We start from the raw sequence: 19,703 nt of genomic DNA, 5'->3' as shown, positions 1-19,703 counted from the left end.
GACAGATCAATAATGTGTATGGTGAGGGGTGCCTGGACAGAAAAACAGCTGATGAAGTGTTGAAGTGGTGAGATCACATTTCTGGTAGCAAAATCCAGGTTGGACATCAGATCAGCCAAATCTCGGTGCTGCAGCATGGGGGGGATCAAGCACAATGGGATGTGGAGTCTTTGCTTCTGTTTTGCCTTGGTCAGGGTTAAATGTGTGAGATGGTATTTCTTGTTAGGACTCAGATGTTTCAGCTCTTATCTCTGTCACAGTCTCACAAACCCTGAGTTCTGCAGCCCTTCACTCCAACAAACTAAACATGGAGCCCCATCTCTCTCTCTACAAGGCTTTTTAAGGATAAACTGTCCAATTGAGAAATGACACCTGAATTATTTTTACTTTTAACCCAATAACCAACCACCCATGCCTGCAATGGGGACTTTTTTATCCAATTACACAAAACCACACAAACCAATGGAGAAGGAGGAGAAGGAGAAGGCCCAGCCTCTGCCCCAAAACCTCCATCTTGCTTTATATCTATTCCTGTATTCTAAACCCTTAAACTCTGAGTTTCCCACCCTGTGATATCACACACTTCTATTCAAACTCCACCCCCACAATCCCAGTTCTGTCATTCCATTTTGGAAGCTTCTCCACGGCCTCAGGTCAATGCAGTGTTCTCCTGGGGGTCAGTGCCTGGCAGCACAGAAAGTCTGAAATTCTCAGCAGCCAGGGTTCCAACAGTCTGACATCATCTCCTTCCTTCAGGACAGGAGCAGCTGCTTTGTCACGTTTGGAGAATTTATCATAACGTGACTGCTGCAGAATTTATCCTAATTTATCTTAATCATGGAAGCTGCACTGAACTTCAGTCAGTCAGAGCTCTGTGGCAGTGAAAACGAAGCCTTGGGTTTGTGCAGGGCATTGATTCTCTCACCTGGGACATTGGTGTGTCCTGGGAAGTGTCACACGTGTGGCGGGGGACAGCCACAGCTGGGGACTCCCTTGTAACAGAGAGGTTGTGCTGTGACGGGTCAAAGCGGGTGTGCAGAGGGCTCAGGGAAGGATTTTGGAATCAGAACATTCCACCTGGGGTGCCCTTGGCTACATGGAATAGTTCAGGTTGGAAGAGACCTCTCAGATCATTGAGTCCAACCCTGTCCCCACGTGCCACATTCCGACTCCTTCTGAGCACTGGGGATTCCACCCGTGGTGATGGTGGTGGATCCACCCCTTCCCTGCCATCCTGCTCCAGTGCCTGACTGATAATTCCCTTGTGGAGAATTTTGGAAGGAACTCGAGACAGGACCTCTGAGTTGTTTTTAATGATGCCGTTTATTTTCTTATCTTCTACGCAGACAGGAAGGGTGAGCTCAGCTCACATCGTTACAGCATGGCTCAGAAGGTCACAAGACCCTTAGTTACAAGACTTCTTAAGGAGCTACTGACCAATAAAACACTGCCAGCAAGGATATTTATATTTTTGATTTAATCTTTAAATATTTCATCTTACGGACCGGTGCTGCAGTGTGAGCTTTCTTAGCCAATCATGTTATGACACACAATCCTACAGTATTGTGTTATAAAATCCTTGTTTACTTCTGTAACTACTTTTATTTTTTCTATATCTTAAACTTTAAAACTCTAGACTTAGCTTAATGTGTCTCTGCTTTAAACTGTAAATCCACATTCTCACTTCTGGCTCCTAGGTTTGGAAGTCTTCTCCACAGTCTCAGATCAAATCCTGGGTTTAATTCTAAGCTTTGGCTTCCAGGCCCAAAGTTCTGAGAGTTCCTTGCATTTCATGCATTCACACATTTAAGTTAAAAACATAAATATCCTTGTTAGCAGTGTTTTATTAGTCAATAACCCCTTAAAAAGTTTGGTAACTAAGAGTCTTGTAACCTTCTAAGCCATACAATAAACATATAAACCAAACTCACCTTTCCTGTCTATGTAAAAGATAAGAAAAATTCAAACCACATCATCAAAAGCAATTCAGAAGTCCCATCTCAAATTCTGTGGGAATTGGAAAAACAAACTTCTACAGACACTGAAGGATTTGATTTGTAGCTTTGGGAGAAGCTTGGATTGATGTAAAAATACAATACACAGATATTAAGCAGAAAAATCATAAACTTGTGTTTCTGTGGTTGTAGGAATCTGCCTTAAGTAAGAGAGAAACTGCATTGATAAAATGGTGAGGGGTTTATCACGTAGGGGTGTGGTTGTATGGAGTAAATTAAGAGTTTAGGAGCTATAATAGAAGCATATGTGTGCATGTGAGACAGAAGCCATTTGGACAAAAGTATCTGCAGTGCAGGAGAAGTAAAAGTGATGGGTTAGAAAAGCAAAATACACCTTGTAGCAACTGCCTATTGGGTTAGAAAGTTCTATATTGTCTTGTAACAAAGAACTTGTGACTACTCTTGAGCTATGGCCGGCTGCTCGCTCCTCTAAAATCTCACAGCCTCTGAGACTGATGTTTATCTGAGCAATATATAGTTCTTAGCCTGATGATAGTCCTGTCCCTTCATTAAAAGCAACAACAATGATACAATTCCTTCCAAAATTCCCCAAGAGGGAATTATCACACCTTCCCGGCTCCTTACCCTTCCCTGGCAGGATGGACTTCCCCATCTGGCCTTGGGATAGGAGTGACTGGGCTGGAGGAGCAAATGAGGGGGAGCTAGAAGTGAGTTTTGTGTGTAAGTACAGCTTTGACAGACCTGGTAACTGCATTTTTTGGGGGTTTTTAATTGCATTTGACAGGAGAAGTTGGTCCTTAGGAGCCTTGATTCCTGCCTGCACACGATGCTGCACGCTCCAGAGGAGAGAACCTGGGTACTGACGACAAGGACATGGTCCAAGAGCCACCCCTGGGCATTGCCAGCCACAGGTGAGACCAAAACTGAGTTTTTGCTGGGCAGCAGAAGTAAAAACTTGGATGAGGCGTTTGTTTTATGGTGAATAACCACGTTACATAAAAACCTCAGCACCTGGAGGGAATGTTACATCCCAGGTGGAGCAGCTGACCCTGGTTGTGTGAGAGGCATCCTCTGGTCATGGAAATCCAGCAGATCTTCCCAAGTTGTTCTTGTCTTTGTGAGACTCACCACAAAGAACTGAAGAACAGCTGCTGGGAGTTACCATGGACCAAAAAAAAAAAAAACAAACAAAAAACACCCAAACATCTTAGTTGGTATGAAATGAGCATTTAGGTGCTTGTGTTAAAACAAAATGAACAAATGGCCTGTGAGCATTCTTGACTGTAATTGGGCAACAGAACCCATATATTGAACAAGCACCTCATAGATTTATTCAAATTAGCAGTATTTTTATTAGCAGTGTTAGCAGTAGTTTTATTATTTCTTATAATGTGTTATTATTTTAGTATTTTTATTTATTATTTAAAATAAATTTTTCTTGTGTTTTTATTAATTTTTATTAGTTATGATTCTATTTATTTATTCCCACACACACCTTAAAATTGTTTTTATTTACCTTTTTTCTCCCACACACACTTTATTCCCCCACCTTTACAGGTGCTTTTTTTAAGGTGCTTTTGACCAAGCTAAGAGGGGTCTGGCAGACTTGGGTCCTTTTCCTCAGAGAAAAAAAAAAAAAAGTTTCTTGATTCTTTGGCTGCTGAAAAGGAACATTTCCTTTTGTTGCTGAGACAAATCTTTTTGATGATGTGAGCTCAGGATTTAGAAGGAAGTCTTCAGTAATCTGCCATTTTTATGGTTTTATCCCTGATATTAAGAGGTCTGAATAACTGACCTATTTTCTCCACTGAATTTGTTTTGTTTTTTTTTTTTTTTTTTTTTGCATATCCTTGTTGCCTGTTTACTTCTGCTGGTTCATTTCCTGGGAAACCCTAAAAAGAAATTTAGAGATTTCTGTTTTTTTTGGTTTTTTGGGGTTTTTTTTGGTTTTTTTTTTTTTTTAATTTTTTTTTTTTTTTTGGTTTCGGAGAATCCCTGGCAGTGCTCCCTGACTGAGTCAGGCAGTCCCAGTGTGCCACAGATTAAGATATCCATAGGTAGGAATTACTAAAAACCTTTAAAAAGCCCCAAAACAGTGCTTTTTTTTGTGCTTGCTTTATCCTGCCAAGAAACAAAACCCAAGGAATAAACAGGAAATACTTCTCCAAGAAATGAGAGCAGAATCCCCTCAGTGTGGATGTGATAATGCTGCAGTGCTGGTGTTTACTGCTGTTAGCAGGGATGTTCTTGCAGTGCTCTGGAGCAGGGAGATCCTGCAGCTTTAGGATAACTGGCTCTAAAAGGCTTTGGGCTAATTTTAATGCTTTTTTGGAAAATCAAGAGCTCTGTCAGGTGAGGCTTTCTGTCAGTGAAAGCAGTTTCTTCTGATTGTACAATGAAGCAATATTTATCTGTGATTACATTATTTTTCAGCTTAGAAAAGATCTTCTCAGAGGACTCTTAATCTGATATGAGCCAGAAGCTCTTGTCACCTCTGAAGAGGAAGAAATCCTTCCTAAAGAGTGCTGAGGCCCTGGCACAGCTTCCCAGAGCAGCTGTGGCTGCCCCTGGATCCCTGGCAGTGCCCGAGGCCAGGCTGGATGGGGCTTGGAGCAGCCTGGGACAGTGGAAGTTGCAGGTCCATTCCCAACCTAAATCATTCTGTTTCAGTCCCCCAGATGTTCATAACCCTGGCATAATTTAGGATTCTCCATGAAAATTCCTAAAACTCCTTCCAGGTTGCCTAAGGGGCTTCCCATGCTCTGCCAGCCGCTCCTGGCATCACGGAATAGCAGCCTCAAGTCTTGGACTGCTTCCAGGGCTCTGCTGGACAACGCTGGGACCAAAACCCTTCCAGTGATGAGGAGCAACATGGGAGTGTCTGTCAATTCTTTTGCTTCTTTTCTGCCAGGGTCAGGATTAAATGTGTGAGATGGAATTTCTTGTTGGGACTCAGATGTTTATCAGCTCTTATCTCTGTCACAGTCTCACAAACCCTGAGTTCTGCAGCCCTTCACTCCAACAAACTAAACATGGAGCCCCATCTCTCTCTCTACAAGGCTTTTTAAGGATAAACTGTCCAATTAAGAAATGGCACCTGAATTATTTTTACTTTTAACCCAATAACCAACCACCCGTGCCCACAATGGGGACTTTTTTATCCAATTACACAAAACCACCCAAACCCATGGGGAAGAAGGTGAAGAAGAAGGCCCAGCCTCTGCCCCAAAACCTCCATCTTGCTTTATATCTATTGCTGTATTCTAAACCCTTAAACTCTGAGTTTCCCACCCTGTGATATCACACACTTCTATTCAAACTCCACCCCCACAATCCCAGTTCTGTCATTCCATTTTGGAAGCCTTCTCCATGGCCTCAGGTCATTGCAGTGTTCTCCTGGGGGTCAGTGCCTGGCAGCACAGAAAGGCTGAAATTCTCAGCAGCCAGGCTTCCAACCAGTGTCCTGCTGTATTCCCAGAGCTGTGGAATCCTGGAAGAGAGAGGATTTTCACAAGGTGCAGGTCTCTGTTTCCAGCTGCTCATCTTGGAGAAACCTCTGTGTGGAAAATGTCTTGGACGCATCTTTCACTGATCCTGCAGCTCACAGAAACCCAGAACATTTTGGGTTGGAAGGGACCTTAAAGATCATCCCATTCCAGCCCCTGCCACGGGCAGGGACACCTCCCACTATCCCAGGGTGCTCCAGCATGGCCTTGGACACTTCCAGGGATGTGCAGCCACAGCTTCTCTTGGAATCTGTGCCAGGGCCTCCCCACCCTGACAGGGAACAACTTTCTCTCAATGTCTGATCTAAATCTCTCCGTTCTTCATGTCACAGATACCGCAACAATATCAATGTCTAATACCTTTGCTGCTATTTAATTTCATATATATTTATGCCTGAAATATTAACATTTTACTGATGAAGTTGTGCTCATATAGTTCTCCTCAAAAGAAACTTTGGAAGAGAATTTAAGTACAAAGAACTGCTTGAGACTTTTGGAAATAGTGATTAGTTTCGGTGAATAGTTTTTTTGTCTGTTCCTTCACTGTTGGAATGAAAAAAAAGGTAATACAAAAGACCTGTCTGGGCTTTAGATGTAGCTTTTATTGTTGTTTTTGAAGGTAATTTATTAATGATTTGCAGGGGAATAATGTAAAAGCCCTACTGAAGACTCTGGGAGTTACAATTTGATTCTCTCTCCCCCCACCCTCTTTTTTAAGGTAGCATTTAATTAACTGATTTTTAACTCTGATGTTCTGAGTGTTTTGGAAGCACTGAGCCTTATCTAGGGTACATGAAGTCCCTCTTTTCTGGGCTTTAGACACTTTGTCCTGCACAACTCACATCAGCAGTGATTAATGACTCTGAAAATAAAACATAAATCCATTTGTTACAGACCCTATTTTTAATCTGTGCACAAGTATTTTATCCTCTGGCCAAGGAGCAGGGATTTCTCTTTGCCTGCTGCTTCCTGGTGGCCCAGACAGGACCAGGGGCTGGGCATTGCTGCTAAGTTCTTGTGGGATTTTGGTCTTGCTGGATCCTAAGGGATGCCAGTGTTTTCTCATTTGGAGCAGAAGGTGTGGCTCACACCCTCCTCCTGCCCTGCAGGGTCAGCATGGACCTGTGGGAGCTCTTCTTGTGCCTGATTTAATGACATGAATACTGCCAGAGTGTTGATATGGAATTTTACAGGATATTTGCCTGGCCTCCACGGGGTCCTGGTGCCTCTGATTCTGTTATTTAATAGGGACTGGTTTAGATGTGCAAAATCAGTTTATAGCAGGTGATAAACTCTCAGTGTAAGCTTTTGATGTATTTATTTAAAAACATTTATTGCAGGGTTGTTCTGCAATGCTCTTGGTAGGAACACACACGACCAGAGAATATTTCTACCAACCTTTTCAGAAAATACCCAGGAATGGAGATCTGAGCCTGTGACAGCTTTCAGTAGGCCAAGGATTAATAGTAAATTAAATTCAGAGAATTCCATGTTGGAAGAGGCATCAAATATCATCTGCTCCAGTCTTTCTTGGCATAAATAACCTTGGAACAAATAATTTATTTGTAATATTCCTTTCTGCAGCAGCATTGGGTTACTTTTCTTTACCCACATTTTGCTCTGTGGAGTTTCCAGATGGCCCTCCCTCCTTCCCTGGAGTATTTTTGTGGGTTTGGGGTATAACAGGGATGGTGGCTCTTGTTTTCCAGAGGGGATGTGTTTGCCTGGGACAGGTGCAGTCCCAGCCTCACAGAGCAGGAGCTTCTGAGCTGTGACCGTGCCATGCCAACACCTAAAATGTGAAACCTGTGGAGAATTCCTATTGCTGTGCAGTAAGTCAGCTCTGATATGTGCATATTTCTTTTTAAAAGACAGGTTTGGGTTGATTTAAGGCAAGGGAGGGAGCATGATTTAGACTTGATCCTCTTGTCGTGGCTACGTTACGCGGTGCTGAAAAATTCGTTTAGTTCAGGAAACAAAAGCCAAGCTTTGCTTTGCTGCCTTTACTGCTCACTAGGCAAATACCTAATATTAAAGAATATTTCTTTCTCTGTTCCATGCAGGTGAATAGCAGGAAGCAAACCATGGACACTCAGTTCTCCCCATTACTGGGAGCAGTCCCCAGTCCCCCCACGCCCCCGGAGCCCTCCCAGCTGTGCAGGGACTGGCCAGGATGTGCTGAGGATTTTGGGTCCCAAACTGCCTTCCAGGAGTGCCCAAAAAAAAGGTACCAGCATCCCTGCTGTGGCCTTGGGGCTTCTGGATCACCGGGATTCTTGTATTACAGAATCTGGATATTTTTTTGGGGAGAGCTTCAGGCATCTCTGGAGACTCAGCAGGTTTTCTTTGTTCTGTGGGGGGTGTCACTGAGGTTGTGAAGAAAAGGTGTGGGTTTGTTTTTTTTTTTTTCCATCCTAAAGCCAAGTGATGGTGACAGAATATTGCCTTTTTTTGGAGGGAATTGGGTGATAGAGACTGACACAGCAGCTTTTGATGAGGAAATGCTCTTTTGCTGAGCATTTCTAGTATCTCATTGCATTTTTTTGTATCATTTGCTTAATAAGACAAAATCTGAGGTGGGGTGAAAGTGGAGTCCACTGGCTCTCAAGGTGCTGAAAGGTAACAGTTAAAGAAGATAATGGATTGCAAAAAAACCTTAATTTTTTTTTGCTGGTTTCAGTGGGAAGTGTCAGAGTGATGTTTGTTTTTGAATAAAAGATCACACAGCTTTGGTGTCAGCTGCAGGAGTTAATTTTAATCCAGAGGTGGCAATTTGCTAATTAAAATATACAGTAATTCCTTAAAGCAGCCTTTGGATTATTGCAAGGTAGCTTTAAAAAGCCAAAAAGTTATGGAATTAGGGTCAATCCATGCCTACACCCATTCTGAGCCTGCAGATATTCAGAATGCCTTGAGGTCTCCCTAAAAAAATAACAGGAAAAGAAAAAAAAAAACCTATTTGACCAAAACACAGAAAAAATCAGGTCATCAAATATCAGTTCTGCATTCACAAAACATTTTCAAGAGTCTTTGCACTTCAGTGCATCCTAAATTAAATTCAGGTCCCTTAGAGAGGAAACTGAGCAGCCATGGGGTAAATCAGGGAGTGAGTTAGAAGTGAAACTGGTGAGGTCTGAAAAGCAGCAGGGTGTGATTTTTCACTGATTTTCACAGTGGCAAGAGATTAAAAACGTGAATTTTATCCCAGTTTTATGGTCTCTGTTAATCAGCAAGGTCAGTGAGCCGTTGTGTGGCAGCCAAGGTGGTTTGGGTGATGTGGGACCAGGAAATCTCGGGGATCTTCAGGGACCCTGAAAGGCATCGAGGTGGGGAGGGAAGTTCATGGGAGCAAAACATGAGGATAGAGGGAAGGAGACCTTTATTTATAATTAACTTGTGAGGAAGAGTCAGGAGTCATTGTAAACAACTCCACGAAAATCTAATCGTGCACCTGAAGTAAAAAGTTGGGTTTGTTTACAAATTGTTGAAAACCTTGGGTGTTCACCAGAAATATTTACTAAAATTTTGACCTGTCCAAAAGGGGATTAAAAAGTGGTTCAACTTAAGTATATAAAACTCACATATATATTATTTTTTTTGAGATTAACATAATAGGTTTTGAATTGTTTGGCAGTCGGTAGAGTGCTCCAGACTTTGAGAATATTGATCCTAGTTATGCTCTAAACAAGACAGTCAAGGTTTGTCCATGAAACAGTTTTGTTTCTTGGAAAGAGAGGAGAATTTTTGCTGTTTGGAAAGTCTCTGGTGAAACAAGAAGGAAAATAATTTTACTTCATTTGGGCTCTAGAATTCACAAATGCAGGAAGGGATTTCTGTAGAGGGATGCTGAGGATACTTTAAATTCAGAACAACTAAAAAAATGCAGCTAAAATAAAGGTTAGATCTTTTTGTCTGTTTTGTTTAGGAGAAAAATACTTATTTAAAACTTTTACTTTGGTTTTTTTTTTTTTAATTTTTTTCAGGGCACCAATAAATCTTTCTTACTCTGGCAATGGCCCTGACATGTTTGGGTTAGTGTCGAGCATTTTAGAGGAGCCAAACAAGCCAGAACCAGCTACAGATTGGTAAGTTTGTTCTGAGGGTTCTTCTAACTTCTGTGCTGGCTTTTATGCCCATTGTCACACAGATATGATACACGTTTTTAATTATTTCAGAGTTGAGTAATGACAGCCTTTTAAATCCCCTTAAGATGTGGAAGTGTCTTTACTTCATTTGCCAGTAAAAAAAAAAAAAAAAACAATACTGAACTGTTAAAAATGCAATTTTTTAAAAAGTTTTCCATCAGATTTACAGCATTTGAGGAGGGAAAAAAAAAAAAAAAGAAGATAATTATTTGTAACCAGTAGGGAGTTGACTGAATACGGTGGAATCTGAGATATTTAACAAATCCAAATAAACTCTGCATTTCTGAACGTGCAGAATAAACAGTGCGGGTGATGAGATTTCACAGAGCACTTGCTCAGCTGCAGTGGGAATATTCCTCCTGTTTTTGAGGAGAGCTGTGCATGGTGGGTCAGTAATGTAACTCTGGGGAATTACCACGATGTGTGAATTATTTTAGAGTAAGGAAGGTTTTAGATCCTGACGGGAGGTTGGTTTAACTCTGTTACAGGAATTCTCTGGCAAGATTGTTTCCCCCTGTGTGGGCACCTGATGTGGGCAGCCACGGGGAGTTCCCGGTGCTGCCAGCTCAGCACTGTGTCCAAAACAAGGATCTTCCCAGCCTGCTGGGCTCCAGCTGCCATCAGGAACCCCTGCAGGAGCCTCCTGAGGTGGAGATGCTGCACAGAGGTTTGGGAGACCTGCAGCTCCTCGAGTCTTGGCTCTCTCCCTGTGCTCATCCCAGCAATGCTCCGAGGAACCCTGAAAATTCCCCTTTGCAAACCACAGCTCCCCAGGAAGGCTCTTCCTTCCCAAATGGGGGCTGGAACCAGCATTTGTGCACTTATGACCACGGGAGGTTAAATGGGGGCTACGAAAAATGTGGGTCCAATTTTAGGCCTTTTTCTCATCAAAGCAAGATGAAAGAAAGCCCCAGCGTCCAGAAGGAGTTTTGGAAAAGAGGAAAAGCTCTGAAAAATTATGCTCAAGGGCAAACTAAGTATTCCCCTGATCTTTCCAATCAGCCTGGTGATAACTCTTGGGATAAAGTACCCCAGGACAGCCACCTGTTCTCTAAGAGATATGACAACTTCCCAGCTGCTCACAAACTGCAGTCACCTCTCCATCCATCCCTTCATTTTTTCAATCCACCCCCTAAGGAAAATACTTTTTCTGGAGGAACAGGCAGAAGACCCCAGGAAAGCCGTGTGCAAAATGGCCATTGTGGCTTTACTTTAGGGGATGCTTTTAATAACAATAATAATAATGAGTGTAAAGTGAATATGGGATCTAAGGAAAGCTCTCCTCAAGCAGCTGAATGTGATTTACCTGTGCAAAATGGGAATTACTCTTCATACCAGGGGTGTGCATGGCTGGATGGGAGCGGTCTGGCAGCTGCATCTGAAATTCCATATGGAAAACAAATGGCAACGAGCCCCCAGTCCTCATCAGGGGTTTCCACCATGTCTGGGGGCTCTCCCACCCACCAGCCTTTCACACAGCCCTCCTACTACTCCCAGCTCCTTCCCGCCCTCCCTGCCAGGAAAGATGGGAGGTTACAAACCTCAAATGGAGTTTCCAGTCACTTGGGGGTTCCTCATTTCACCTCAGAGAGCCAGAAGCAGATGAGACCCGTTGGAAGATCCCAGGAGGATGCTGGAATGAGCAAGGAGGGCCGGCGCCGCAAATTCCCCGTTCGTTTTTCACCCGACTGGCTCGTGCAGCAGAAAGCTGCAGGTGAAGACCCTGCTGAGAAATACCACAGGTTCCCAAAAAGGCAGAGCCAGGAGAGTGGCAGTCAAGGCGGCAGAAGAGGTAGAAGGAATTGGATCCCTCATTTGGGATCTACGGCCCCAAACCGCCAGCCCTTCGTGTTCCCGACAAAGCACAAGCAGAACGGTGGCAGCTTATCAGATTTCATCAATCCTTCTCTGCTTCCTTCTTTCCCGTTCATGCCTGATTTTAAGCAAAATCCCAGCTTCCCACAATTTAATCACCAGCTGTTTTCATCAGCAAATACTTTCAATTTCCCTCCGCCGCCGTTTCCATTCTCGGACCTTGTTGATCTTTTTCACTGCGACGACTTCAACCCCTTGGGTCCCTTCATGGGTGATCTCTTCCCTGGAGAAATCCCTGCCCCCTGCTTTGCCTTTCCAGCCCCATTTAACAAGTACAGACCCCCCAGGAGCCGCAGTGGCCCCGCTAGCGAGCTCCACGTCCGGCTGGAGGAGTGTTCCGAGCAGTGGAGAGCTTTGGAGAAGGAGAGGAAGAAGGTAAAACACAGCTGGTGATGATTCCTGATAAAGACTTGGCTGGTTTTAAGAGGGAAGGTTTTATGGTGTTTCTTCTTTGGTTTGTTGGGGTATTTTTGGTCTTTTTTGTTGGTTGTTTTGGGGCATTTTTTTTTTTGGTTTGGGTTTTTACAGTCACAGCTTTCTCTTCTGTTTTTTTCTTGTTGTAATAAATCTCTGGCTGTAGTAAAAAAGCAAATGAAGTAACTAATCCTGGGCACCCTTTGTGTGTCTGTAGAGAAAACCTACAGTATTTTTCTGGTTGCCAAAGAAAATTTCAGTTTATGTTCTTCTCACTGCGGTCACTTTCCTGCTTCATTCTCACTCCCAGAACTGTTGGCAGGAGGGATCACACTGATAATGAAGGTGTGGCACTTGGGAATGAAAGCTCTGTGCTCTAAAGAAGCAGGAAGAGCTTTCCCAAGAGGAGTCAAATCCCTGAATTCCATGCCAGGTGTCAGAAAATAAATTGCCCATAATTCCTGGTTCTAATTATGCACTGGGTGCTTGGCTGCTTCCACATGGGAGAAGCCTCCTGGTTGTGTCTGAGCAAAGTAGACCTGGAAAACACCTTTTTCTTTCCATCATCAGCTGTGGGGCCTTGCTAATGGACTTTTGGAATTGTGAATGGAGGTGCCTGTGTTGTTTAACGGCATCCATGAGAGAACAAGACTCCTCTCTGCCTGCCTGGCCTTCCAGGAGTGCTCTGGAAGTGAGAAAGGGATGATTCTTGCTCCAGTGTTTGTTTCCTGTTCTCAGGCAGGATTTGGGACAATTAAGTCGCTTGCAAAGACCAAGTCATGGTTTTTGTCTCCTGCTTTTTGTTTGTCCTCATACTTATTAATCAAAGGGGCTTAATTGACCCTTGCTCTGGTCCATTCCAAGTGTTCCAGTTTTATCCCAGTGAGCTGCTCTGGGTTTCTCAGGGTGTTTTGTGCTTACAGAATAGAAACTGCTCTTAGTCCTCCAGGCCATAGCCTGGCTCCCATTCCTGCAGCCAAACCACGTTCCTCAGGAGGGGATGACTGCAAGGAGAGAGAAGCTCCCCCTAGGATTTGATTTCATTCTCTCTGCCTTGTCTAATCACTCAGCCCTTTCAGCTCTCTGAAGCCTGTTCATTGCAGCTGCTCTGGGGTCTCAGCTTACCTGTCTCCTTTCATAAACCCCACTTTTCCAGGGATCTCATGTTTAAAGCATTTCCACAAGTTAGGAATTGTCTGCAATATTAAATGTGCATGTAGTTTAGTTAATTGCTTATTAACTGTCATTCTTAATTACCTGGTGTCATTCTATGAATCCATGACCTTTTCTCCATCCATTTTTTTTCTGGATGACTTTCAGGCTCCTCAGATGATGAGTAGAGGTGGAGTCAGCTCTTGTAATCCATGTTAGGCCAGGGCAGGGACCAAATAATGTGGAAGTAAAGCAAAGACAGAAGGACTTCACCACATGCTTTCAGCAGAAATATGCACAGTGTGAATGTGGACTTAGCCTTGCCTTGAACTGCAGTGCAGCACCTGACCCCTCTCTCCTACATCCATGGTACCCTGGAGGAGGAATGAGATAAGGAAGCTACTGCTAGCTGTGCCTTTTCTACCCAAGTGGAAGAATTTCCTACCCAGAAATAGGTTTGGTGATGTTTGGTCACTGTCTGTGTTGGACCCTGGCTAAGCCATTATTTCTCAGTGGAAGTTTGGCTGTTGTGTTAAAGATTTTCTTTGTTAAAGAAAAGATATCTTCTGGGTCAAAGAGCTGGTATCAGTTTATGTGAAATGTGGTTTCTTCCTGATGCACTTGAGATGTGATTTATGCTGCTGCTATCACCTGGTTCTTTTTAAAAATAATCAGAATGTGTGACATTGGAGAGAAGCAGTGAGAGGTCTTGAACTCTGAGGAAGAGCTGAATTAGAGAAATATTCCTGCAAGGAAGCTGGAGAGGGACTTTTGACAAGGGCATGTAGTGGTAGGTCAAGGGGAATGACTTCAAACCAAAAGAGGGCAGGGTTAGATTAGGTTTGGGAAGAAAATTTTGCTGTGAGGGTGATGAGGCTCTGGCACAGGGTGCCCAGAGAAGCTGTGGCTGCCCCTGGAATTGTCCAAGACCAGACTGGACTGGGCTTGGAGCAACCTGGAAGTTGCAGGTCCTTTCCCAACCCAAATCATACTGTTGTAAATCCATGTCCGGGGAGTTTGGGATTAAACCAGCAGAGGTTTAGCTCTTTCCTCACAGAAAAAGGAAGGAATTCTTCCCTGTGAGGGTGGGCAGGCCCTGGCACAGGGTGCCCAGAGCAGCTGTGGCTGCCCCTGGATCCCTGGAAGTGTTCCAGGCCAAGTTGGACATTGAGGCTTGGAGCAAGCTGGGATGATGGATGGCAGGGAGTGGAATAAAATGAGCTTTGAGGGCCCTTCCAACCCAAACCATTCCATCATCCCGTGATACTGGGGAATGTTTTTCTGTCAACGCACTCAGAAGTTGATTGGGCGCTCGCTCCTAATCCGCTTTAAAATTCCAACCAGCGCCAAAACCGGATTGATGACACCGTACTGATTTCAGGCCACCACACTGACCAGCTATTTCCCTTCCAGGCAGAGGCTGCCCTTGCGAGGCACTTCCCAGGGCAGCACATCTCCAGCTGCGGCGCCGTGTCCCGGCTCCCCGCGCACCCGTCCCGCGTGGATCGCCTGATCGCCGACCAGTCCCGGGAGCGTGCCCGGGTACGCCCGGAGGGGCTGCAGTTCCCGCAGTTCTGCTGGGATTTGTTTCTTTATTCATCACTACTCGTCGGGTTCGGTGTTGTGTCGTGATTCTCTTGGGTAGTTGGAACTGGAGAGGTGAACTTTTGGGGTGGTTGTTTTTGGATGGAGTGGTGTGTTTATCGTTTTTAATTGGTGATAACCAGAGGTTAGCTTCTTGGAATTATTGGTAGAGAGGGAAGTCTAGGTTGGAGGGGTGTCATGTTTTTTGATTGCTTTATTGATTTTCTTTAGGTTATGCAGTAATCTCTAGGAGTTAGAAGTCTTTGTGGATGATGAATTCAGGGCTGTTTGTGGGTGTAATGTGATTTTTTTGGTAATTGTTCTTTTACTATATTTTCGAAGGTACTCAGGTTTCTCTTTGATAAAGGTTATTGATTAACTTAAATAGGGTTATTAATTTTCTATGGTTGCTTTAGAATGGTGGGTCTATTAAAGGTCTGCTTCTAGTTTTGCTCCCCACTGGGACAGTACATTTTTCTTTTACATAGTGAGAAGTTTCCGTATGATGAAGGGATGTACTTTTGCTGTTTGATCTTTGTGAGGGTATTTACTAAATTTGGGAGAGAGGGGGGATTGTGGGAAATAGTGAAGGCAAGAAGACTTTCAGAAAGCTGTGAGGCCTCAGAAACAGAAAGAGCAGAGGACTTAGAGCTACCTGCAGCTGCCAAGTCTGAGAGCAGAAAAGTTGCAGTAGTACAGCAAGCAAGGGCATGAAACAATAGCTTGAGTTTTCTGCCAGGTGCTCGCACTGATAGGAAGAATGGAGAGGCTCTGTGGTGCTCCCCTGCACAGGAACATCTCCAGGACCTTGGAGCTCCACCTGGAAGCCATTCAGGTGACCCAGGCACGTCGGAAGGATGAGCTTGGGAATGCTGCAAACCCCCAGAGTCATGGGGGGCCACGCTATAACAACGAGAAAGGTAATGCTGCCCCTTCCTGCAGCCCTCAGAGCTTTTTCGGCGGTTTAACTGGGGGTATGTTCCTCTTAAAAATGTAAATTTGCAATATGCAGCAATTGCTGTCACTTCAGGGAAAGGAAGTTTGCAAATAGGCTCTTGTTGCTTTTTAAGACTTAAAATTACTTTGAGTTCTATTGGGTTTTTCTTGTTTTCCTGTTACTACTTTAAAAAAAATTGCTATTTTTTATCTGTTTACTAGGAGACAACTGTAAGAACTCCTCAGTGACATTGTATAACCATAAGTGGTTGTCCTAAAAGCAAAAATGTGCTTGTTTTTAAGCAGGCAGCATTATTTCCTGGTATGGCTAAACTTTCTTTTTCTCTTCAGCTTATAAAATAATAAAAAATTGCCAGCGTTGTGCAAAACAATTGTTTACCTTGCCTAAATCACAAACCCACTAGGAATGACATTCCAAGTTTCCCAAATTCTGTTGAAGTAAAGCCAGAATAACCTGTAGAAGCAGTAAAAGTGGCAATTTATGGTTTGGGGTTAAAGATCATACTATTTTTCTTCAGAAAATACCTGTGTCTCAGAACAAAAGAGGAATTCACTCCTTAGTGCTGAAGTGAAGTGGACAGCGAGGTTCCTCTTGTGAGGGAAGGATAAGCTGGAAAGAGAATCAAAATGTTTTGTTTTTGCAATTCAGGTGTCAAAACCTAAAATATAATCTAAAATGTCATGCCCTTAAAACAATAGATCTATCTGCAAACTGGCTTTTAAAATAACTCTTAAAATTTCATGTGTCTTCAACTCCAAGTGTGAGTCAGGAGTAGTAGAAGGAAGGTTCTTGGCCAGGCAGGAGAAGTAGGGCACAGTGGTTAAGTGGATGATTATGGTTAGATTTAATGCCAATACAGCATTTAAATATTGCCAATCCTGTAAATAACAGCTTTGTCATCTGTTACAATGAGCTATGGCTTCAGCAGGTCCTGGTCCCTCCTGCTGAGCCACAAGTTTTGGCGAGACCCCCTCCCCTCCTGAATTTCCAGAGAAGTGTAGGAGCACCTTGGTCCATTTAGTCCCAGATTTCATCAACATTTCTGTCTGAAAGGTTGCAGAATCAGCAGTTTTGGCTGGAAATGTGCAGGTTTGCAATCCCTGGCCTTGCAGGATTTGCAGTTGCAAACGAATCCCCTGTGGAGCTGCTTTAAGATTTAATTTCTGTGTTTGACCAGATCTTTGTGCCTTTACTCACCCATCCAAAAATAAATGTTCCCTTCTTCCTGCAAAATAAAAAACCTGCCTGCAGCCTCAGCAGACCAGTTTGCCCAGCATCCACCAGCACTTTGGAGCCTTTTGCAGCATTTTGGATCCTTTTTGCACAGACAATTCACGTGAGATGTTGTAGCTGTCGTTACTGGTGCAGCTCAGCTGCTCCTTGAGCATGGTTTGCTCAGGGCTGTGAGTTGAACAAATTTATGCAATTAAAAAAAAAGAAAATTAATAATGTGTTGGAGTTCTGGATGCTGGGAGTTTTAGACTTTCTGTGCTGACAGACTCTGGCCCCTAAGAGAGCACTGCATTGACCTGAGGCCGTGGAGAAGCTTCCAAAATGGAATGACAGAACTGGGATTGTGGGGGTGGAGTTTGAATAGAAGTGTGTGATATCACAGGGTGGGAAACTCAGAGTTTAAGGGTTTAGAATATAGTGATATATATATATAATGCAAGATGGAGGTTTTAGGGCAGAGGGTAGTCCTTCACCTTCTCCTTCACCACCTAGTTCATGGGTTTAGGTGGTATTTTGTAATTGGACAGAAAAGTCCGCATCACGGACTTCGTGTGATCAGTTATTGGGTTAAAAGTGAAAATAATTTAGGTGTCATTTCTTAATTGGACAGTTTAGCCTTAAAAGGCCTTGTAAGAAGAGGTAGATAGCCATTTGTGCCTTGTTAATGAAGGACTGCAAAACTCACTGCTGTGCGACTGGAACATTGATAAGAAATAATGAACATCTAGTCTAAACACGAACGATCGTCTCGAGTGCCTCCAATCCCGACCCCGACAGGGGTAGACAGAGAAACCAAAACCTGCCAATAACGTTTCCAGGCTTGTCCAGTGATGTGCTTTTCCTGTTGTTGCAGATGTGCTGGCCCTGGCAGCTGCCCTGCGAGTCCTGGCTGGCGCCACGCGCAGGGCTCGCACCGCGCTCTGGTGCGCGCTGCAGGCGGCTCTGCCAAAATCCCCTCCAGCTGGACCCGAAAATCAACAGCTTCTCCTGCAAGAGCTTTGTTCTTCAAGCACAAGCAGCCAGGGAAAAGACAGCGTGGAGCAGGAAAGCAGCGGAAGTGGAAAAGCTGAGGAAGCGAGGAAGATTTTGGAATAATCACCGATAATAAACGGAAAGACGAGGATGGGGAGGGAAGGGCTCAGGTCCTGCCCAGCACCATGAGAGATGGATTTCACAGGATGTCAGGAAGGGGTTAATTTAAAAAAAAAAAGGGTGAATTAAGGTGTCTGGTCAGTGCTGCAGTTGTGGTACTGTGGTTCTGGTGTGGAGAGACACGGCTTGTGGCGGTGTTGCTGCAGTTTTAGCATTGCAGGTGTCTGCTGCTGAGAATTTTAATGTTCAGAGGAGCTGAACAAGAGCTGAGCTTTCCTCCTGTGCTTACCCAAAGCTCTGGAACTGAGCAACCAGAGTCTGGTAGAACTTAATTCTCTTTTTTTTTTTTCTTTTTTTTTTTGTTTTTTGGTTAATGAGACCATTTAGGATATTTAAAGGTACTTGATAGTCATTCAGGGTTTGTTTTATTTTTATTTTTTGCACCATGTATAGTTCTTTTCGGAGCCTAAGTGATCACTGAGTAGTTTTCACCCCATCGCTGTGTCAGGAGCAATCCACACTGCTGTGGTGGTGTTTTTTGGGACAGGTTATCTCTGTTTGGCAGGAATAATCAGTGCTCAGTGCTGGTTTTGAGAGAGTTTTGTGCTGCCAGTTCAGTTTCCAGCAAAACCACTGTGAGCTGAGCTTTTCCACTGAGTGGTCTGCTTCGGTTTTTCCACTGAAAAAGTGGATTTTTGTAGCTTTGCAGTGTGAACTGCGTGGAAGTGCACGTTAGCAGGTGACAGAAAACTTGCTCAGGGTTAGAAATTAGATGTATTGATTCCTCAGTGGGTTTAAAACCAGTAACAATATAACATAATACACAATTAAAAAAAAACAAACTATTTTTTGTTACTACTGTATGTTCATGGTACTATATTTTTTTTTCAGATGCATTCCATATTTATTTCAATGTCTTCATTGAATGTTTATTTAAAAATCTTTTTTAGTAATATGAAGTTAAATATTTTGCCAAATCTTCCGAATAATCAGATTTAATGATTTACTCAGGAACTCTGTATATTATTATATAAATATACACATGGTATATAGAGATTTTTTTGGGAAAGGGATGTTTGCAAAATATTTACACAAAGCTAATTATTTACTAGGCTACCAAAGCTCTTTCACTGATTTTTTTTTTTGGTGTGGAAGGTTTACTATATTTAATTGCTCTTAATTAGTCTCCATTGTGTGGCTTAGACAATCAGAGTGTGGCTGTTGTGTGGTTGTTCAGGGTGAAAACTAGTAAAGAATAATTAATTCAAGGTGTGATCTTAGGGCATTTAGGAATATTTTAATGCTTTAACAACTGTCTTGCTGTTACACATCTCCTAACATGTACTAATAATTAAGGTTCTTGAGTATCAGGATATTAATGAACAGCTTTGGAGAGCAGTTCTTGGGTAGAAAGTGAATTAAGTTGGGGATTTAAGCAAAATTGGAAGGACTAAAGTGAAGATTTTTATGTCATGTGGTGTTTAGTGTCAAACTTGACATTTTTGTGGGTAATTATAGAGCTGTTCGCATATATATTTGTACTTGCAGAATTGTTCCAAATGCAGCTGTGTAGTTCTGGATCCGTGGATGTTTCTAGAGCAGATTTTGTCTCAGTAGTGCCATCCTTAACTCTATTGAGGCGTGGGGATTTGTAGCTGAAGTTTACCCAGGCCTCATTGTAATCCATTGAGTAAAATTTCAAAGCACAAGTAGATAGAAATCACATAATTAGTGTAGCAAAATTATGGTTTTTCCCCTAAAGAAAGTG

General features: G+C 43.2%; 1 protein-coding gene across 3 annotated transcripts; it reads left to right on the top strand.

The window, feature by feature from the left end:
* Positions 1–229: 229 nt before the first annotated feature.
* Positions 230–18,034, top strand: LOC137464603 (meiosis-specific coiled-coil domain-containing protein MEIOC-like). Of its 3 annotated transcripts, XM_068176026.1 has the most exons (9): positions 230–779; positions 2,761–2,887; positions 7,192–7,314; positions 7,546–7,709; positions 9,466–9,567; positions 10,116–11,877; positions 14,482–14,610; positions 15,392–15,572; positions 17,697–18,033. In XM_068176026.1, the coding sequence occupies exons 4-9, from the start codon at positions 7,567–7,569 to the stop codon at positions 17,936–17,938; spliced, it is 2,559 nt and encodes an 852-aa protein (XP_068032127.1). In that variant the 5' UTR covers positions 230–779; positions 2,761–2,887; positions 7,192–7,314; positions 7,546–7,566; the 3' UTR covers positions 17,939–18,033. The 3 variants fall into 3 exon arrangements, with proteins under 3 accessions (XP_068032127.1, XP_068032136.1, XP_068032142.1); XM_068176035.1 differs by lacking the exons at positions 230–779; positions 2,761–2,887 and adding an exon at positions 5,526–5,601; XM_068176041.1 differs by lacking the exons at positions 230–779; positions 2,761–2,887; positions 7,192–7,314 and having other exon boundaries at positions 7,552–7,709; positions 17,697–18,034.
* The last annotated feature ends 1,669 nt before the right edge of the window (positions 18,035–19,703 follow it).

The sequence above is a fragment of the Anomalospiza imberbis genome, chromosome 1, assembly GCF_031753505.1.
Source record: "Anomalospiza imberbis isolate Cuckoo-Finch-1a 21T00152 chromosome 1, ASM3175350v1, whole genome shotgun sequence".
Taxonomy (NCBI): domain Eukaryota; kingdom Metazoa; phylum Chordata; class Aves; order Passeriformes; family Viduidae; genus Anomalospiza; species Anomalospiza imberbis.
This window is presented reverse-complemented; position numbering and strand designations above follow the sequence as displayed.

What these genes read in the sequence shown, in the direction of transcription:
- LOC137464603 (XM_068176041.1), top strand. Translation starts at nt 7,567, where the DNA reads ATGGACACTCAGTTCTCCCCATTACTGGGAGCAGTCCCCAGTCCCCCC. An exon ending in AGTCCCGGGAGCGTGCCCGG is followed by an intron (nt 14,611 to 15,391) that starts GTACGCCCGGAG and finishes GTTTTCTGCCAG; the next exon opens with GTGCTCGCACTGATAGGAAG. An exon ending in ACGCTATAACAACGAGAAAG is followed by an intron (nt 15,573 to 17,696) that starts GTAATGCTGCCC and finishes CTGTTGTTGCAG; the next exon opens with ATGTGCTGGCCCTGGCAGCT.